General features: G+C 35.4%; 3 protein-coding genes and 1 non-coding gene across 6 annotated transcripts; 2 read left to right on the top strand and 2 right to left on the bottom strand.

Moving 5' to 3' along the window:
* Positions 1–1,472: 1,472 nt before the first annotated feature.
* On the bottom strand, positions 1,473–4,054 carry LOC104904036 (DNA-directed RNA polymerases II and IV subunit 5A). Of its 2 annotated transcripts, none has more exons than XM_010692210.4 (5): positions 3,904–4,054; positions 3,343–3,560; positions 2,804–2,983; positions 2,374–2,487; positions 1,473–2,034 (listed from the first exon to the last, which is right to left on the bottom strand). In XM_010692210.4, the coding sequence occupies exons 2-5, from the start codon at positions 3,541–3,543 to the stop codon at positions 1,909–1,911; spliced, it is 621 nt and encodes a 206-aa protein (XP_010690512.1). In that variant the 5' UTR covers positions 3,544–3,560; positions 3,904–4,054; the 3' UTR covers positions 1,473–1,908. The 2 variants fall into 2 exon arrangements, with proteins under 2 accessions (XP_010690512.1, XP_048492539.1); XM_048636582.2 differs by lacking the exon at positions 1,473–2,034 and adding an exon at positions 2,139–2,176 and having other exon boundaries at positions 2,355–2,487.
* A 7,410-nt stretch (positions 4,055–11,464) lies between these two features.
* Positions 11,465–18,088, top strand: LOC104904035 (metacaspase-1). 2 transcript variants are annotated; one of them, XM_010692208.4, is made up of 6 exons: positions 11,465–11,732; positions 14,591–15,404; positions 15,970–16,297; positions 16,904–17,015; positions 17,361–17,546; positions 17,827–18,088. In XM_010692208.4, the coding sequence occupies exons 2-6, from the start codon at positions 14,930–14,932 to the stop codon at positions 17,884–17,886; spliced, it is 1,161 nt and encodes a 386-aa protein (XP_010690510.2). In that variant the 5' UTR covers positions 11,465–11,732; positions 14,591–14,929; the 3' UTR covers positions 17,887–18,088. The 2 variants fall into 2 exon arrangements, with proteins under 2 accessions (XP_010690510.2, XP_048492159.1); XM_048636202.2 differs by lacking the exon at positions 11,465–11,732 and adding an exon at positions 13,601–13,752.
* TRNAS-UGA (transfer RNA serine (anticodon UGA)) lies at positions 11,593–11,674 on the top strand. Its single transcript has one exon. It is a non-coding gene; the product is annotated as a tRNA-Ser (tRNA).
* Positions 18,089–18,274: 186 nt separating the features above from the next.
* On the bottom strand, positions 18,275–19,982 carry LOC104904034 (uncharacterized). Its single transcript, XM_010692207.4, has 2 exons — positions 19,086–19,982; positions 18,275–18,779 (listed from the first exon to the last, which is right to left on the bottom strand). The coding sequence occupies exons 1-2, from the start codon at positions 19,840–19,842 to the stop codon at positions 18,427–18,429; spliced, it is 1,110 nt and encodes a 369-aa protein (XP_010690509.2). The 5' UTR covers positions 19,843–19,982; the 3' UTR covers positions 18,275–18,426.
* Positions 19,983–20,188: the final 206 nt, after the last annotated feature.

The following is a 20,188-nucleotide window of genomic DNA, read 5'->3' as shown; positions in this document are numbered from 1 at the left end:
ATTTGGATTATTCACTGATAATGACCTTGTTCTTGGTTGCAAGTACAGGTGAACTATATCGTGTACTTTATTAAGTCTAATGATCATCTGATTTGATCAAATTATGTACGTTACTATTGCTACTAATTGTTTCTTGTTGGAGATTCGTCTATTTACCTGACTGCATCCTATGTTGTTAGTTTGCTGGTTGAGTAGTTTCTATGTTGTACTCCTCCTGGCTCCGACAACCAATAACCACGCAACATTTTACTCAGACCCCTTGTATATATCTAAGGGCTTTGCTGATGGTTGCCCTCATGGATATACAATTTCCTTCGGTTTTCATATATCATTTTTTTCTTATCTACGTATCTATATAATGGTAATTATCTGATTCATGTGTGTTTTTGGATGCAGTGACTTTGAAGACATGTATGTTGAAGGTAAGAAATTCTGCATTCTACTATTCTGCTGCTTCGGACTCGAAATCAAAGGTTAAAAGAGAGTTGTATATTGGTTAAGACTTGGTGTGATGTGAATGCCATGAAGGAAATGCATCTTGGTGTAGGAGTAGATTCAGTAGAGTGAAAGGAGACCATGAGCTAGCAACTTAAACTACCGATGAGATCTATTTGTAACTTAATTTCTTGCCAGTGCCGAAAAGAACATTTTTCAGCCTAATTCCAAACTTCTGGTTTTACCTAGCAGAAGCTATGATATGATAGGATGTGTTATAGGTCCATTGAAGATTCATCAATATCCAATAGAATGACTAGGAACTCGAAATTGTTTAAGTGTGGCATGAGACTCTTGAGTCTTGATGACGGCAACTAACTATGATTTTCATGCAAATGTGAAGAAGTGCTCTCTATGCTAGAGGGAGTATATTCTATTTATGAAAAATGTGGAGTTATCACTTTGTGATATGATGCTCCTCTTTAAAGAAGACACTCTTAGATGATAAAACTTTTGATTAACCCTAAAAATTGTATCAGAAAAATAGGTTTATATAGAAATACTTTTAAGGCTAATCAAGCCTAAAACAGCAAGAAAAACTTATCGTTTCTCTATTTCACTCCCTTTTTCTCCCTAAAAATCCTAGTTTTTTTTTCAGGCAGTTCGAGGCTGTCATTATCATTTTTTATGGTGGTAATTCCCAATTTCTACTTTATGTACTTATATTTCTTCGTTGCAAAGATGCAATATTTTATTGATGGTCTTTGCTATACAAATTTTGTAATTTTGCAATTAGTATAGGAAACCCGTACGCTATCTGCACCGTCCAATCAAAGAATTCTATTCTCAAAATTATGTTAAAATAAAAAATTACTTTCATGAAAGGCTATTTGATAGATCATACAAACAAGGGTTATGATATATTATCAAATATAATTCTTTATTATCATAGTTATATTTATATAGTAGAGAAACTTTATTTGATCTAATTAGATTGCGTTTTTTTATATAATGAAAATAAAAGCTTAAAACAGCAATATCCCAAATGGCACAAATGATAAATGGCTACTGTCAGCAAGCAATTGGCCTTTAACACGGGCTTTAACGCTATTTAACAAAACAATTGATACGATGCCTCAGTTTGTTTGCTTGCAATCTTATATTGCTGCTTCCAAAATACTCTGCCCTGCTCTATTTTAAACGCTATAAACAAAAGGCAAAGTTCAAGACGGGCTATAAAATTTCAACTAAACATGTTAACTCTAATTTTTGACATTGGAAATCTTCACAGGAGGTAGCCTTCTTAGTTCCTGACCCCTTGTAAACGTACGATGACAAAAACAACTATACCATGGCCTGCATGGTAAAGTTATCATCAAGTACTAATACAGATGCATTTCTCAGCGTCAAAACAGCTTCAACGAAGCAAACCAAGAGAAAAATGATCCATCAAAGGTGAAAACCCCACATCAATCATACGACATATCGGTAAGTAACATATCTTCCTGCTGTCTCACTAGGCCGGATAATCTTCACAACTTGTCCTCGCTTCAGTCCATAATATCTTGCAACAGGATCATTCATCTGAATTCTCGGAAGCTGAACTCAACAAACCAAACACATCAAGTGTCAGAACACGAGGGGAAACGAAACGAATCAGAAGCTCATTCAGGGGCTAGTGCTGTCAATGTGAAATCTTCCATAATTTTGGTCTCAATCTAGCCAATAAGGGAGATAAAACCTATGTAGCATGGGTACTTCTTCTAGGTCACGTACTCGTACCCGCACCCGTACCCGATACGTATCCTGTATGGGTACGCGTACCCTTTCCTAAAATTTCAAAATGTTGCCGTTTTCTGTCCCCGTACCCGAATCCGCACCCGTATCCGTACCCGTCTATGTGCAACCTAGGATAAAACACCAGCATGGAGAACTAACCTGAGTTTCCTTGACGGTGTAACGCTGGAGCAGGGTCTTCTTTTCCTCATCATTTAGCAATTGATGCTCCGGAACCAGAACATGCTCCTTAATATTAACCAACATCTCTGCCTCCTGAAACAGTAACTAACACGTTACAAAAGCCAGGCACCATTTACTCTTCCCCAGGTAGCCTAGCGTTTTTAGAATATGATCACAGCATGAGTAGATATGAACAGTTTACTCATACTATTACAAGCTAAGTTATTCTACTAATACAGGTATCATTCAATGATCAGCACAAATCTGACAGAACCACTGCAATTCTTCAACAGAATACTATCCGACTTCTTCAATACAGAGCTTTACAAGCATAAACTGCAGCAAGTGTAAGGGATGTGTTTCATTCAAAGATCACAAAAATAAATAGTAAACGAAATATAGTATTAACCTGAAAAACCTCGAGGTGGAATTTAGAAGATATTTCACTAATGCAAGTCTTAGCAAAAGGAGTCAAATTCTGCTGAACCACCAAAATTGCTCTTGTGACATTTTCATTTTTCATTATATTGGCGTAATTCTTGATTGTCTTGACCCCAACCTTCGGTTCCTCAGGAAAGAAAACATATATCTAGCAACAAAGCAAAATGCAATAAGCAAAATATTACAAGATATCTTAAGGTAAGGAAATCATACAGCAATCATCCTACTACATCATATTGATGTAAAAAAGTACTTCCTTCGTTTAGAAATAGTAGCACCATTTGTATAGTATTGAATTCGTCTCAATGTACATTATTTTAATGTCAACTTTTTATACTTATTGATAATTAGAGTTATTAATGTTTGAAATAATGCATCGCAAAACGTCAAAACATGAAATGATGCAACTATTTCTAAACGAAGGAAGTATAACACTATGATAAACGCACGAAAACATAACAAGAATCGATTATGTCCATGAAGAAGTTTCACTTAATTGACGAATACCTGGTCAGAGCTATCATTCCGTCTGGTTTTCTGGATTGAAAGGGCATCTCTTTTCAAGTGTTCGCCGTATTTGTCAATGAACTTCTGCTTCGACATGTTAAGCTCATGATCAGCCACGATATAACCTCGGTCATTCAACATTTGCATAATTGTCCTTTGGATTCTATATAGTCTAGTTATCTCTTCCTCTGAAGTACCCATTCTCTACAGATTAATATCTGCCACAAACAAACTCCTAATATCAAATTCTCAATATCTCCTAAGTCCTACCAAAATACAAATCAATCAATTTCACAGCTTCAAATTCACAAAAATCTTTACATTTCTTTATCCCTCTCAAATTACTTGAAGCGCTTTTTCCATGCGAAATTTTTTCTCATACAAAACCCTAAATTAGTTCTAATTGCTACAATCGATGGAAAAATTAAGATACAAAACAAGAAATCAATCGATGGAAAAATTAAGATACAAAACAAGAAATCAATCGATGAATTCTGAATTATAATTTGAAAATTAATGTGTAAGCTACATAGTATAATGAATTTAGTATTTTAGACATACCTTCAAATTATTGGAAGATAAACTGGAAAAAGGATGAACGTAGACGGTAGAGAGTAGAGAGAGATGGAAGTTGTAATCGAGTGTGAGGGGTAGGGTTTCTTTTTTTCCTATACCTTTTCTCTCTTTGTTAAAATAAGGAAAATTTGTGAAAAATAATCATTTTTTGGTGAAAAACCACCTTTTAAAAAAAATTGGTTAATTAGCCACCTTTTTGGTTCTTTTTTTTGTTGGAAGCCACCACTTGTCGAAATCCGGCGTTGACTTTGATTTTCCGGCGTTGACCATCGGATTTTCGCCATTTTTTCCACCTAAGATGTCAGGGGATGCGAGGGAGGTGATGGACTTAGGTTTGGGAGGATAGGGATGGTCGTGGGGGGTGTTTTCCGGCGGGTTGTGAGAGAAGAGGGGGGTTTTCGGGGATGCGAGGGGGGAGGGGGGGTTGCCGGGGATGCGAGGGGGGAGGTGGGAGAAAGATAAAGAAGGAAAAATGGCGAAAATCTGATGGTCAACGCCGGAAAATCAAGGTCATTGCCGGATTCCGGCAAGTGGTGGCTTCCAACAAAAAAAAGACCCAAAAAGGTGGTTAATTAACCAAATTTTTTTAAAAGGTGGTTTATCACAAAAAAGTGATTATAAAAGGTGGTTTCTGACAAATTTTCCTTAAAATAATAAAATTATTGGGGTTAATGGAGGAAGTTCAATTTACCTTAAGTACTTAATTAAAGATAATTTTGTATAAAGTCTAATAACAACGAGTAATAAAAAAAACTAGTTATTAGGTCCGGACTATGCTCCGATTAAGAAAAAATCATTTATTAATATATCATAAAAGAAGGTCATAAATTCAGATAAATAAAACTAAATTGAATAGAATAGAGTCATGACGTGTTACAATTTTCAAATATTATTTACAAATTTAAGGTTTATTCTAGAATTTTTAGGCTTTGTGTGTAAGAAATATATAGTTTCTAGCAAATATTATGACAATTTTATTTAAAGGAAGTGTAGTAAGTATCTAAAAACAGGTGAAGTATATAAATGTATGTAACTTTTAAATACATATGTTTTTGAGACATTGAGGAATGTCCATAGAAGGATCTCAAGAATCTATTATCTTTGTTCCTTACGGTTGAAAAAAATGAAGGATCTCGAAGAATTGATCTTTCTTTTGAATATCTCTTCTATTAATCAATGTTGATATTGAGAATCTGCATTATTGATGGAGTCCAAATAATTCCAAATTGATAAGAAGATTCTTTCAATTGGCTATAATCCGTTACTTGAACAAAACTTGATCTTGTGAAATCATACTGAATAATAGAGAAGTTGTACATTCCTGTCTTTAATTATTGCACCACTTTCATATTGCAAGTAAAAAAAGGCAGAAGTATTTATTAAAAGCTTTAGTTAAACTTATACCACTTATAAAGGAAAATTAGTTGTTGAGCCCAGATGACACCCCTGATAATTTAAGAAAATTTAAAAGATATATTGTTTGAGAGTAACATTTTGTTTCAAAATAAGTCATAGTTTAATGTTCGGATCATGACTCTTAATAAGAGGTCAAAAGCTTGAGTCTACTTATAAACATATTGACGTATCTTTAAGTTTTTTTATAGTGGACCCATGCATATAATCATATGATAATAAAAATGGTATAACAAAATGACTATACTATTACAAGAAAATTAAATATTGTAGTAATATGAGTATATATATTTTCTGAATTATAAAATATCTATCAATCATAGCTTTACATGTGGCATATAGTCATACACAACTTAATGAGTTTTGAGTTTGGGTTCATTCTTCTTTTGTGTTAAACATTTGACAACCAGAGTTTCTGAAGATGTAGTTCATTGATTGTTTATACAAAATTTTGCAATTGGCACTAGATTTTCAGGTCCAATAACATAGAGGGAAAAACCTATATGGTACATTATATTATGCTTAATACTACTTCCTCCGTCCCATAATATAAATCCCTTTTCCTTTTAAAGTGTCCCAAAATATAAGTCTTGTTTCTATTTTCAATCAATAATTATACCCAAAATATCCTCATGAAAATAATTTAACTCCCAAAAAGTCCTCATAATTTCAACTTCCAATGCACCATTATTAATGATAAGATAGAATCTCATAACCCATTAAACTACTCTACACATTAAACTATGCAATAATACTGTTAAGTTTTTATTTTTTGTTAAAAAGAAAAAAACAATGTAAGTGTTTCCCAATAAAAATGAATCTTTTTATTTAAAGGATTTTTTGTCCCAAACTACCTTTATCTTTCAAGTTTTTGCGAGAAACTACCTTATAAAAAAATTGTTGTCCTAAACTACCTTATTTTACAATTTTGTTGTTGACAGCTACCTTATGCCGGTTTCCGACGTTGACTTTTGTTTTTTCAGTTCAAAATTGTGGGAAAAACAAAATTACCCTTGTGGGAATTGAGGAGGGTGATTGTTTCAATTTTAGTTTAAGTAGAAGAGGAATTTAATGGTGGATTGGTGGTACAAAGTGTCACACAGATATGAGGGAGAGAGCGCGCGCACACCGGAAAATGAGGAAATTAGGGTGGGGAAAATTAAAAAAAGGGTTTGAAGAGGTGATAAGTCATATTTATATATAGTTTTTAGGTGCATTTAGGTTGCATTTTAGAGCATTTAGTTTCATATTTAGGTTCATTATTGCATTATATTCTTAAGTTATGATTTTCTACTCCTATTCGGTATATTTTCTTGTTTTTGATGAATTTCAGGCATTGATAACGTATTTGGAGTATGATTAGCTAAGCTTGAGGATTAGGAGCACTTGGAGGGAGCTACAATGCATAAGGATCGTCATAGATATTTATAGTACGATTCGAGCGAAAACGAAGCGGAAAATCATTAGAAGAAATGTGAAAAAAGAGTCACGTCTACTCTTCTGATCATAACTTATGATGTGCTTATTAGAATCGAGTAATTCCAGCATATTTGGAAACTAGACTTGAAGAGCTTTCCAACGATAGGTGGCACGCCCCGAGGAGACTTTTAGTCAAGGAGTTATGCCTTTCGGAAGATTGCACTGTGCTGGAATCTGCCACGCGTACGCGCGGATCACTAATCCGCCTATTAATGATTTATTTAAGACTTTCCTTATCTTGTAAATTACTTTCCTAGTCATATTAGGTTAAAGAATACTATTTAGATGAGTTTTCATTCTTTTTCTCTCTCCTCCCCTTTCACGTTATTTTTTATTCTCTTTGTTTTTAGTTTTCTCTCCTCTTTTTCTCTCTAGTTTTTTTGTAGTAAACCCTAGTTTTCATCTCCTTCATTAATTCATGATTTCTTTTAGTTTCTTTCTTTGATTATGCTTTTCCTTGTAGATTTATATTTCGTTATTTATTTCATGATAGAGTAGTTTTTATTTCTAGGGTTTGGGAATCCATGTTTATATGCTATGATTATTGATTGATATTTATTCGTGGTTTGATTAGTTATTGATTTCTCTAATTGATTAGTGTTTTATTGTTAATCTTGCAACCTGATCAATTGTTTGATTAAATATTGTTAATATTGAGTCATAGATCGAGAGATAGTACTCTTTAGAGGCTTACCTACAATTAGCAAATCTGATTATGTTGAGCGACCGTACTAGCATATGTTGATTTGAGAGCGTTAATGCCTGACCAAGGATTAACCTGTGCTCTAGACATCTGATTGATTGAACAATTGATGATATTTTGATAGATTATAGTTATAAACATGGTGGACCAATACCCTAGATCCTTTTTAGTTTGATTTTCTTATTTATTAGTTTAGAACCTTAATTCACATATTTCTGATCTTGTTTAGTTTCTCCATATATTAGAAGTTAGATTAAAACGACCATCTCTCTGTGGATTCGACCCTACTTACCCTACTACATTGTTAGAAGGTTTTGCAGGAATTATTTTTGACAGGTGTACGACAACCTATCAAGAGGTCAAGTGATATAATGTGACAATAAAAAAGCGAAAAAAACAAAAGTCAACGTCGGAATCGGCCTAAGGTGGTTGTCAACAACGAAATGGTAAAAGTAAGGTAGTTTGGGACAACAATTTTTTTATAAGGTAGTTTCTCACAAAAACATAAAAGTTAAAGGTAGTTTGGGATAAAAAACCCTTATTTAAATAAAACAAGATTCTACTTTACCTTAATTCCCGTGTAAAAACAGAATCAGGACTTATATTAGAGTATATTTTTGCTAATTATTCATTCTTTTATTTTAAATTTTACAAATGAACAATGGGTAAAGAAATAGTCCATTTTTTTAAACTTAAGGTAAGATGAAATCTCTTGCATAAATGGGGGAAAATTTAGGGATTGTAGATGTGATTATATTTCGCCTACGCGGTGTTAGCACATATTTGACTACTTCATTATAAAGGTTTTGGTTGATTGTTTTGTATTGAAAGAAATCGTCAACAAGTATTTAAAGGGAGACTTATAAACCTAATTGGATATTGAGAAATTATATGAACAAACTTAAGGACTTATCCAATGTAGATTTTCCCGTCTTGACTCCATAAATGTTCAATGAACCATAGATTAGGTTCGGGGTGAGGGTATGAATACGGTTAGGAACCACATTCGCCTTGATAGCCTCTACTTAATTTTGATTCATGACAAGTTTTATACAGAAGAATAACCCGATATTTTCATACACTCTAAAAATAATCGAATCATTGTCACAAGGGTGCATCGAACCATTGTCACAAGGGTGCAAGAAAGTAATTAAAACTTGTTTTTCAAAAACTCTTCTCTCTCTATGAAGCTTCTGGACCCCAATAAATTGAGTGTTCTATAGCCTGTCGACGGCCATCTCAGTTCCTCCGTCATACTTTTCGACTGATTGGGTTTCGCGAGGCCCTTATCGACGACAATAATTTTCAATTTCGCTGTTTTTTATATCTTTGCTTCAATTTTAAGGTTAGTTGGTAAATACTTCCCTAAAATATCTTCTAGTGGCTTTTCTCCGTTTGTTCTACTTAAGTCCTTCATAGTCTAAGCTCGATTTCACACGTCTAGAGTTACCTTCCACTGAACTGGGGTTCAATAAAGTGAAGCTTCAAATTAAGTTTTGTTTGTTTGGGTTCTAGTATTATTTTGCGTTTTTTATTTTTATTTTGGGTCTTTATGATGTTTTCTTTTGAGGGTTATAATTGTCTTAAGGGGGAGATTAATCGGCTCCTTACTAAGGGAGAGGATCTATTGGAGGAAAATGAATGCTTGATGGAGTTAATTTCAAGTTTTATAAATTCAAAGGGTGTTCTTAATGTTATAGAAAAGCTAAAGGAGGTAGGTAATATTCTTTTTAAACAAAGAAAAATTGATGATGTCCTATAAAATTATGGCTATGCAAGGATCATTCTTGCTCGATATAATTTTGTAGAGGAAAAGGAAATGGTTGTATGTTTTGAGTTGGCTATTTGTATTTTCTTAAACTCTAGTGCTTGCTTTAGTATGAAAAATGAGTTTGAGTAGGTATGTCGAATTTGCTCAATTCTCTTAGACTTCAACCCAAATAGAAATAGCCATGGCTGCAATAGAACTACGAAAAAACGGGCTTATTAATGACAACCCAATTGAACTTGGAAATCGGGGGATGTCCATAAAACTTGAAGAGATCAATAAAACAAGAAAAAGGCAAAAATGAACCTTGAGAATGACATCCCAAAAGGTTAGGATTAGGAATTTCTTCTTAAAACAAGAAGGTAAAGGAGTATATGGAGAATAAGAATAGTTTTGAGAAGGATAATGAAAAAGGAAATGACTCTTCAATGAGTTTGATTGATAAGAAGGAAGATCATAGCGTATCTGTTACGGAAGCCAATGGATCTCAAAATTGTCCAGGTGAACTTCCCTAACTTTGAAAATTCTAATATGATTGAGCCTAAAAATATAAGATCAAGGTCTTCCTACCATCCTCATTATGTGACATATGTCCAAAGTAGATCTTCTCAGTTCCTTAATATCTCCCGAAAGGATATGAAAAGATTACAAAGGAAAGAGTTGCAATTCTATCACTCTCATTCCAGATTGATATCAATTCGTATCCCAGAAACAAATAACAAATCAAGATGAAGGCACCCCACAAAGAATATTTGAAGGAAGCAGAGGTCTAAACTATATATGGTGACTTCAGTGGAGAATGTCACCGGTTTCATTACTCAATAAGGTATTCAGAAGAAGGATGTACAAATGTAAGAAGTTGTAGTTTATGAAGCATCCAACAAAAGGTAGGTTATGCAAAAGAGCCATGTGTAGGAGTAACAGGCAAGGATCATGTATCATCAATGATCCCAATGGTGTCTGCAAAGAGGAAAGCAGCTACGGAAGCAAGGAGGAGAGCACTAAGGATTGCCAGGTCTAACATACGAAAAACTTTGCTCAATGTTAGTTCGAGATCACTCAAAGGTCTGTATCAAGAAAAACCAAGGTCGAAGTCCTTTCAGTATCAAGCTTCAAAGTCTCGTCCCCTGGCCCCTACAGTTGGTTGTAAGCGCAAAATTTCCTTAGATGTGACTCCCTCCCCCTTTGAAGTGTACTATTAGTGTGGCGTCTTATGCAATACTCCCTCCGTCCCAATTTATTTGCTACATTTGCTTTATCACAAAGACCAAGGAGGGAGTGGGGACCATTGTCATAACAAGAATTAACAACAAAGCAAATAGGTAAATTGTGGGACCTATGTACTATATATGGAAATATTTACAAAAACCAAGGAGGGAGTGATGACAAATTTGTAAATAAAGTGTGAGACCTATGTACTATACTTCTTCCGTTCCATAATAAGTGAAACATAGGAATTGGACACAAGATTTAATAAACATCACTTTCAAAAGCCAAAAAGTCATAAAATACCCTTTTTATTATCAAAAGGAGGAGAGAGAAAAGCAAACCACACAAGTTTGTAATGGACACTCTTGTCATTTTGTCACTTTCTTTTATTCATTTAAGATATATTTCACTTATTTTGAAACGTTCTAAAATAGTAAGTGTTTCACTTATTATGGAACGGAGGAAGTATATGAAAATAGTTGCAAATGTAGCAAATAAATTGGGACACACCTAAATGGCAAAATGTAGCAAATGAATTGGGACGGAGGGAGTATGTTATATGCTTAATGTGTCGACTCATGAGATGACTTGTTCTCACTCATTAGAATTCATGGTTTAACTTGCTCTTTTTCTTGTGTGTACTTGTTGCCCAAAAAAAAAAATCTTAGATGTACCGTATACACGACAGGTAGGTTATATGTGTACTATTATCAGTTCTGGTTATTTAGCATTTCTTCATCATAATTACGACTTATCTAATTAATGACATCGTTCATCATAATACAAGAAATAGACTACTAAATGACACCCTATAATTTCCTATTAACGCCCTAAATATCTAAAAAATACCGTATTTTTATATATTTTTTTGATTAGGAAATTCAGTTAGTTCAAGGACTAATCCCTACCGGGCTACTGGCCATATAGGAAATTTTATACTTTTAATTTCTTTTCACTTTCTCCCTTCCCTCGAGGGCCTAACTTCCTCTTCCCCTCCCACACCACCACCACCACCACCTTCAAGCCCAGCACTATAATTTCCTAATAACGTCCTAAATTCCAAATCGAATTCTAAAACATTTTGAGAGCGGCGATGAAGCAAGTCGGTATGTCCGAGTGGTTAAGGAGACAGACTTGAAATCTGTTGGGCTTCGCCCGCGCAGGTTCAAATCCTGCTGCCGACGTTTTTTTTCCATGATTTGACTGTTCTAATACGATGAAGTGCTCTGTTGTTACCTTCAGGTAGGGTTTTACATCCTCACTTATTCAAATAATATTCATCATCATGTTTCATGTACTATAATAGTAGTATTTCTTTTGTTGTTTTTGTGGTTGAAGTGTGGGATAAAGTATTGTGATCATCATAAGTCTTTATAAAGTTTGATTCTTAGTTAATGGACGCTAGCATGAAGAATCGTACTATGTGTTTGAAAAGTTGTCATGTTTCTAGAACCAAAAAGCTAAAGAAAGAAACTTTTGATTCTTTGATTCTGATATTAGTCTAGTTTTTCTAGGCTTTTTTCTTTTTTTGACTGTGGACTTTGAATTGGGCGTTATAGAAATTTAAGTTGATTTTTATTTCAGATTGTGGGTCAGATTCATAGCTGCAAAATTCAAATGTATTGGGGTCTTAACTCTCAAAGTATCCAACACTGAAAGTTTTTAAGGGTTTATCAAAATTAATCAAAATTAATACTATTGGCTTTGGGAGAAAGATCAGTTCCTATTTCAATCAAAATTATTAGGGATATTCTACATAGTAGTCCCCAACTTTTAGGTTTTCTAAATGGTAGCACTTTCTTAAATATTTCTATACATGACAACCCCGAACTTTTAGTTTTTCTACATGGTAGCACTTCTTAAGCGAATTCCGTTAAGTTGTCATTATTGTTGGACTGACACGCAAATCGAGACTTTTTCGACAACCAAAACGAGTATTTTTGATCATTTTTTGACAATTTCGACCTCAAATAGTGTCCTTAAGGGCCAAATTTGCCCCCCTAAACCTAGACTGAGTAGTTTTTCTAGGCATTCAAACTAAGATCAGGGGCGAAGCCAGAACTTTGTATTTACGGGGGCCGAAACTATATATATACACAACTAAATCTATTTACAGGGGCCGAAACTCTATATATATACAACTAAATTAAATTATATACAGTTTTAGGGAAGTTAGTTAAGAATAAATAGAAGTCTTAAAATTTCGACCGGGGCTGCTGCCCTCCTAGGCCCCTCAAAAGCTTCGCCCCTGACTGAGATATTTCCATGCACATAGTATGTAAATCAAGGTAATTTTTGTTAATTTCAGAAAACTTCTCGATTTGATGGCTAGAGAAACTTTTCATTCTAGATCTTAGGGGGGCAATTATGTCCTTAAAGGCTCGATTAAAGGTCGAAATTGTCAAAAAATAATCAAAAACTCTTTTTGGGTGTCGAAAAAGTCTCGATTTGCGTGCCAGACTAATAAATGTCAAAACTAACGCCAACTTAAAGAAATTCACTTAAGAAGTGCTACCTTGTAGAAAACTTTAAAGTTCGGGGCAACCAAGTATTAAAAAATTCAAAAAGTGCTACCATGTAGAAAACCTAAATGTTGGAGGTTACCATGTAGAATTTCCCAAATTATCACCCTCATGGCCTCATAGTATAACTCTTGACTTTTTGTGAATTCAGGGACGAAGCCAGGAATTTATAGTTGCAGCCTTGCAGGGGCCATTAGTTTTTAAATAAAATAAATAGAGGAAACAAAAAATACAAAGAAAGAGAGAAAGTAGAGTTTATGCTGTCAAGAGGACTCGAATAATCCTCTTCAGTTCTATAAAGGCCTCATTTAATATATAAACAAAATATTTGTAGGGGACTAACTAAAACAAATATGGGCTGTGGGGATGGGCTGCAGGGGCCGTTCCCTGCCAGCCCCCCTTGTGGCTTCGCCCGTGTCTGTGATACGTAATTTACGTGGCTGTTTGTTCTTTCGCGGTCTCTTTGCTTGCTTGGAGTAAGATTATGTACGTTTGAGCCTCATATGACCTTGAGGACTGCTAGCGGCACTGTTTTTACTGGTTATGTTGTTTATTGTATTTTGTAGTGTGATGATTGTCATATATATGAATATGTCGTAGTTTAGATAATTCATTCCTACAACATTCCGGGATAACAAGAGCTACTATTACTTGTTCTTGTATTTCACAATGTTTAATTTGCAAGTGGTTTTTCTAGTTCCTTTATCAGTTATCCTCTTTCTTTTATATGGGATTTGCAGGTATTACTTCCTCTATTCCATTAAAACTAACTGTCATTCAAGATTATGCTCATGCTAGGAGGTGCTAGTTATTACATTGGTATCTACTCTGACAATTGATGAGTATTATTACTATATGAGTGTAGTTCAATACCGAGTTGTTTGTTACCAATATCAAAGAGAAAACCAAGCGCATTTACCAAAATGTACTTACTTTCTTGGTGCTTAGCATTTTTCTTCATTTATTGTCACTATTTAGTGACAAGTTATAAAGTATTGGTAGTTTAAGTGACATATAGTATGAGCAGAAATCAGTTAGTTCAGTGTCAGATGACATATATGTAACCTAATTAATTCATAGATTGCAAATGCAACATCTTCAACATTTCAAACTTATACAACTCAATGTAAAAAACTCTTGTAGGCTAAAAATCAAGTAAGAGTCTCCTTTTTTTTTTTTTTTTTTTTTTTTTGGTGTGTGTGTGTGTGTGTGTGTGTGTTGTGGGGGGGGGGGGGGGTTTAAAGGAACATTCGCGAAGTCTGAAGGTTTTCTTGTTTGTATGCATTTGATTGCGTAAGTCTTTGTGAGTTATAACTATCTAAGTTAACTTTGTTTATTTACTCGAGTTCAAAAGCTAGCCTGATGTGCCTATTGCACTGTGCATAGCCAGTACAATATAATGAAATTTTGATAGAATGTATACTATTTTTGCCATGGTGCACATGATTGTTGCAAAAAGGATACTTTATGAAGGTATCATCAGGTGAGATCTGAGGGGCCAGGGAAATATACCTTGCTCATCTCTTTAATTTGCTCAGGTTGTCTTTTAAAACATTGCATTATTTCTTTATGCTGCAGGTTTTGCTGCAAGTGGGTATCAAAGACCTGGAGACCTTCATGGGCTGGAGACAGAGTGGAGCATCTGATTCAAGCAACTTTATAAAATAGTGTTGCCTCGTTTGATATACCTGTGCAGAAATGCTGCCATGTTCCATGTTTGAGGGGAAAATAGTGGATTTAATATCGAAGGATTTAATCTACTCTATGCTTATATTTTGAGTTTTGACAGTATGGCTATCCAAATTACTGAGTGCGAGCATAGTGCCCGAGGAAAAGCCAAGTAATGATTTGTCTTGGAGTTGAGACCTTATCTTTTGGCATATCCTGGCGGTCATTACTTGTGCTTCCTATCTAAAAATGGACAGAATAACAATCCACTGTGGGTATTGCAGACTAGATCATTTCACAACCAAAAGGATTGATTACTTTTGTTGCTCTAGATGCCATTCCCTAATTCCTACACAAACATGTGAAGTAACAAACCATACTAAAATTCTGAAGGGAAGAAGTCGGAAAGACTCTCAGTTGCAGAAGACCAGGAGTTCTGGTCCAAACAATTGCACTTACAATAATGGCAGCCTCAAAAGCACTGCAGGATCATCTGATTATAAGACTATAGTAAGCCAAAAGCCAAAAGCTTCTTTTACGATTTTAAATGCATGTCCTAGAGATATCTCTGCAGCAAGGCTTGGCAAACGAGCACTTATATGTGGCGTCAGCTACAAGAAGCAGAAATACAAGCTGAAAGGAACTCTTACTGATGTCTACAATATAAAGCAGCTTCTCATGAATCGATATCATTTTCCAGACTATACGATTAGAGTCCTTACAGGTAACTTAAAATTGTGCTTCCATTATTTATTTTTCATAAAATGCTTGCTCTTCATGTACTGCTTCAGATAACACTGTCAGATTGACTATGAATATGTGACTATTTATTGATTACTCTACCCTGGGAATAAAAGTAGATTTATTAATGCAAATATCTGCTCGCAGGAATACCATATGTATAGTTTAGTCAAACTCTTCAAATTCACTTTCAATTTAGGTTGTAGGGGGGAAAGAGCAAAGAAATTGCAATATAGAATAGAAATATGAAAAAAATGTGTTACTACAAAATCCATGGGAATGACTAATAAGTGTAATGGTACTAGTATGGAACACCCTTGTTCTGGTTACATACTCCATAGTATCTTCTCAAATATACCTGTGTGTTATTCTAGAATAAGTTCTTGTCAACAAGACCATGTTTTTGGGTACACTATGCAAACTGGAGATATTAAGAAAAAAAACTACAAGATTGAAGGTCTCTCATGATTTTCTGATAAAAACCAGTGCTTCAATCTGTATAACTGGGTGCTTTTGTTGGTGCAATCATCGTATTGAACACAAATCAGAGGAAAATAACCCAGATCGAGTTCCTACTAAAGCAAACATGGAAGAAGGCTTGAGATGGCTTGTTGAGGGATGCAAACCAGGGGATTCATTGGTGTTTTATTTCTCTGGACATGGGTTGAGGCAGCTGGATGTTGATAATGACGAGCTTGATGGCTTTGATGAAACACTCTGCCCTGTTGATTTCAAAACCAAAGGATTGATCCTTGACAATGATATCAACACGATGATAGTTAAACCTCTAATCAAGGGGGTAACACTTCATGCAATCATTGATGCTTGCTATAGTGGAACCATCCTCGACCTTGAGTACTTGTATGACCTGAAAGAGTAAGAACTGAAACCTCCCTCCTCTGATGAATCGTAAATCAAGATACACTTATAGACAATAGTGCTATATACTTCTGCCCTAAGCACTTGAATTCCATTCTGTTATTCTGAGCTGGCTCTGCATATTAGAAAATTCGGGCCAAGGAAATACTTCCTGATTAAATTCACTTTGCAAAATAGCTGACAAATTTCTTTATGCTGAACTAGCAGTCGAGTGCAACTGGGTGATCCCTGTCTTAATGCTTTTATTAGCCAATAAAGTTAAGGGTGCATTGTCTTCACCTGAACTTTTCTGAATTAAATATATCAGACTTGATTGGACCTGATCATCCTTGATTGAATCTTATATTTACACCTACATGGACCAGATGAGCCCTTACTAGAGCTAATTGGCCATGAAACTTATTTTGAGGTGAAGAGAACGCACTCTAAGTCATTTTCTTGCTATGTGTACAAGTATATTGTCGACTGTTTTTGGGAGGATTTACTTCTAGAGAAAATTTGCTGACAAACTTCAAGGTCTAGACAGAAAATAGATGTAAGTTGGTTATTGGTAAGTGTTATATCTAACATCATCTCTGCTGTGTGTCCCTTGCATATAAGCAGGAGAAAATGGTTGGACAACAGACCTCCTTCTGGAGCTAAGAAGTGTACTAGGGGTGGTCGTGCCATCTGTTTTAGTGCTTGTCGTGATGATGAAATGGCCACTGACAGCAATGTAAGGGTTATGTCTTTTATGTCATTTTAGGTTGATGCTCTTGTAGTACATATGTGCAGCAGCCTATCGGAATCCTCCATTATATTTTAATTCCTGAACCACATTTAGGTTGTGCTGAACTGTATAATTATATATCAATGGTTGAGTACTATACATTACTTGATACTGTTTAGGCTATTCTCTCCCTAATTTCAACTCTAGTGTAGAAGTCACTCAATACTTGCAAGTTGCAAAGCCCAACTTTCAGCCCTATCTCTATAACATGGAGCTTATTTGAATTTGGTTCAAGATCCTTTCTTGTCTTCTTTTCCCTAGTCTCATGTTGCTTACTGTTCATAAATGCAGGCATTCACAAAAAAAGGCATGAGTGGCGTCATGACACATTGTTTCATCCAAGCCATCCTGAATAAACCAAATTTGACATACTTTGAACTCTTGAACTCTGTGCGGAAGACCATTTTGGAGACGTTTGCATCAAGGTGCCTCAGTTCTAAGCTCATCGATAAGATGTTACACCGCAATTTATCACAGGTAGATTTTTGTTTTTTTCGAATTATCCCTTTTAGTTTGACACTTCAACATTATAAGTACAAGCCTTGGGTTGATTATGTGTTGATTAGCTTACTACTAAGTAACTAGAAATAGAACACAATGTAATAGTAAGACATTTGACTTTACCTCACCATAATTTGAAGATGATATTTGGGAAGTAGTGCCTACTAGTGTGCTACTGTGGATGTTGGCTGAACCAAGTCCAAGATGTGTTCACTTCGGAATATGTTGGATAAACTCAGTTTTGTTTTGCCTGCAGGAGCCGCAGCTCTCTTCTTCAGAAGCTTTCGACGTTGATAATGCAAAGTTTATTTTGTGATCATGATCCTAATGACAAAGTAAGCTTTGAAAAAGCTCTCTGCTCAGTCCTTTACGAGCCAAGAAAATTCTTGTTAAGAAATGTTGCGTATTATGTTTTCTAATTGTGCATAATCGTGGAGAAATTTCCAATTTACCATGTGTAATTACATATTGAATTTACCAACTGATTATTCGTTAATATAAATTATTTGTTGCTGCAACTTGCAAACATTACTTTCCCCCTCCTTTCTTTGTGAGTTGCATTGTGAGATTAGTAAGAAGCTAAGAAGATTCATATCAATGGTTTAGATGCCTAAAATTTTAATGCTCCTGGCTTAATCTATATTTTTACCATAGTTTATAATTCAGTCCATTTTTGTCCATTTATCTAGTTCAGCCTATAACTGTTTGAGGGCGTATAGTTCAGTCATTTTCTCATAATTTTTCCCAAGAAAAAACAATATATATCTGGAATTATGTAATTCTGACACACCCACAGTACTCAGTTTAGTCAGTTAGGTGCAAAATCTAATAATACAAGTACATCAACAAACTTTATTTATCCTGCTTTTAGCAGGAGCTTGCGAGAGACATTACACCACCTTATGTAGGAGCCGTAGAGGTTAGGCCAATCTGAGGAGGAACAATGAGCGAAGTGGTGGAGCCACAAAGACAGTACTTTCTCTTGGTTTTCTTTTTCCTCGATCATGTCTATCATTTTTTCCAGTGCTCTTTCGAGTTCACTTCGTTCAATGGTGCTAAGGGTTGGTGCATCAGTCCCATTGCTGGCTCGACACAGCAAAGGAAGCCATGTCGTTAGCATCTTCATATTCGTTTGCTTTAGCCGCTCTGATTTACCTCCTTCAGTTTGTTGTTCTTTACTGATATCCTTAGCTTGCTTGATCAAGAAAGCTGCATAATATAAATCTGTTAGAGACTCTGGTTTCCTGTTATACAAAGATCAGAGAGGTACATATTACAATACAGCTTAAATACATTTCCTTGTTGTACCACTTTTGTCATGAAAAAGGGCTAAAAAATCAATTAGCTACCCTGTCAACATTTATGAATAATCAATCAATTAAAGTGAACCACAAAAGAGTTCAGGAAAATTAAACCTCAGTAAGATTTGTAACAAAAAATCAACCAAGAGATAACAAGAGAGACTATTCTTTGGAAAATCAACAGTATGACAAAAGAACTCTGCACCCCTCTAACCTGTGAGCTTCACCAATGAAGCTTGGATCCTCGGCTCAGCTGCCACAGCTAACCAACCCAAATTTTTAGCCGAAGCCCATTTCTCCACTGCCACCTCTCCTCCACCACTTTCCTCCAATTTATGAGCTAACCACAGCAACTCAGCCGCGATCTTTTCCATGGCTGCAGGCTCATTACCACCTTCCCTCACCCGATACCATCCCTTAGCCGCCCTCACAACCCCTCGTACACCAAAACCACTCTGTCCAAGGTTACTCTCTTGGTCCAACAAATCAGCTTCCAGCTGGGAAATTGTCTTACCAAAAGCCTCAGACAAAACAACACAATTGACCTGTCTAAGAGCTTCAGACCCTTCTTTAAGGTTCTCGTCAATCAGCTTCTCCACCAAGGAACGAACAACTTCATACTTCCTCGAGCTGGTGGAGATACTATTGACGAGGGTGAGCAGCTGGTAAATAGCCCGAGCAATGGCTGTATCACTACCTCGGTCAGTCATAGTGGTACCACTGCTATTTACCAGCTGCTCGTCGTGATCATAACCATGATCACCATGTTTAACAACTTTAGAAGATACAGAGTGGACAGAGTGCAGGATGAAGAGGAAAACGGAGACGAATAGACAACGTAGGAGTTGAAGAAGCTTGGATTTATTAGACAGAAAGAGGAGAGATTTGTCTGCTGACATAAACAGTGGAGTGATTATGCTGCGTAGTAGTAGAAGGAGAGGGGATAATGAGTTATCTATTATCATTCCCATGTCTTTTCTTTGGTTTCCTCCTTTTTTTTTGGGTGGTTTAATGTAGAAAGGAATGTAAATGAGCAAAGATTATTGATGATAAGTTGGTGCTTGGTAGTGTGAAAAGAGGACAAATTAGTTGGATCTTGAGTAGAACTAGTTTTAACGTATGAACCGTTGAATATTTATTGTTGCGTGTATTTTGTCTTACAACTTTGAGAGTTTGAGGGTGATACACTTTATTGATTGGTTTAGATGAAACAAAGATGAGCCGTGAGAGTATCTGTCCATTCATTCCTAATGCATGAAATGATTTTTAGACAAAATTAAACGGAATTATGTGATTTTTTATGTGATATATACCTTC

Source organism: Beta vulgaris, chromosome 9, assembly GCF_026745355.1.
Source record: "Beta vulgaris subsp. vulgaris cultivar EL10 chromosome 9, EL10.2, whole genome shotgun sequence".
In the NCBI taxonomy this organism is placed as follows: domain Eukaryota; kingdom Viridiplantae; phylum Streptophyta; class Magnoliopsida; order Caryophyllales; family Amaranthaceae; genus Beta; species Beta vulgaris.
This window is presented reverse-complemented; position numbering and strand designations above follow the sequence as displayed.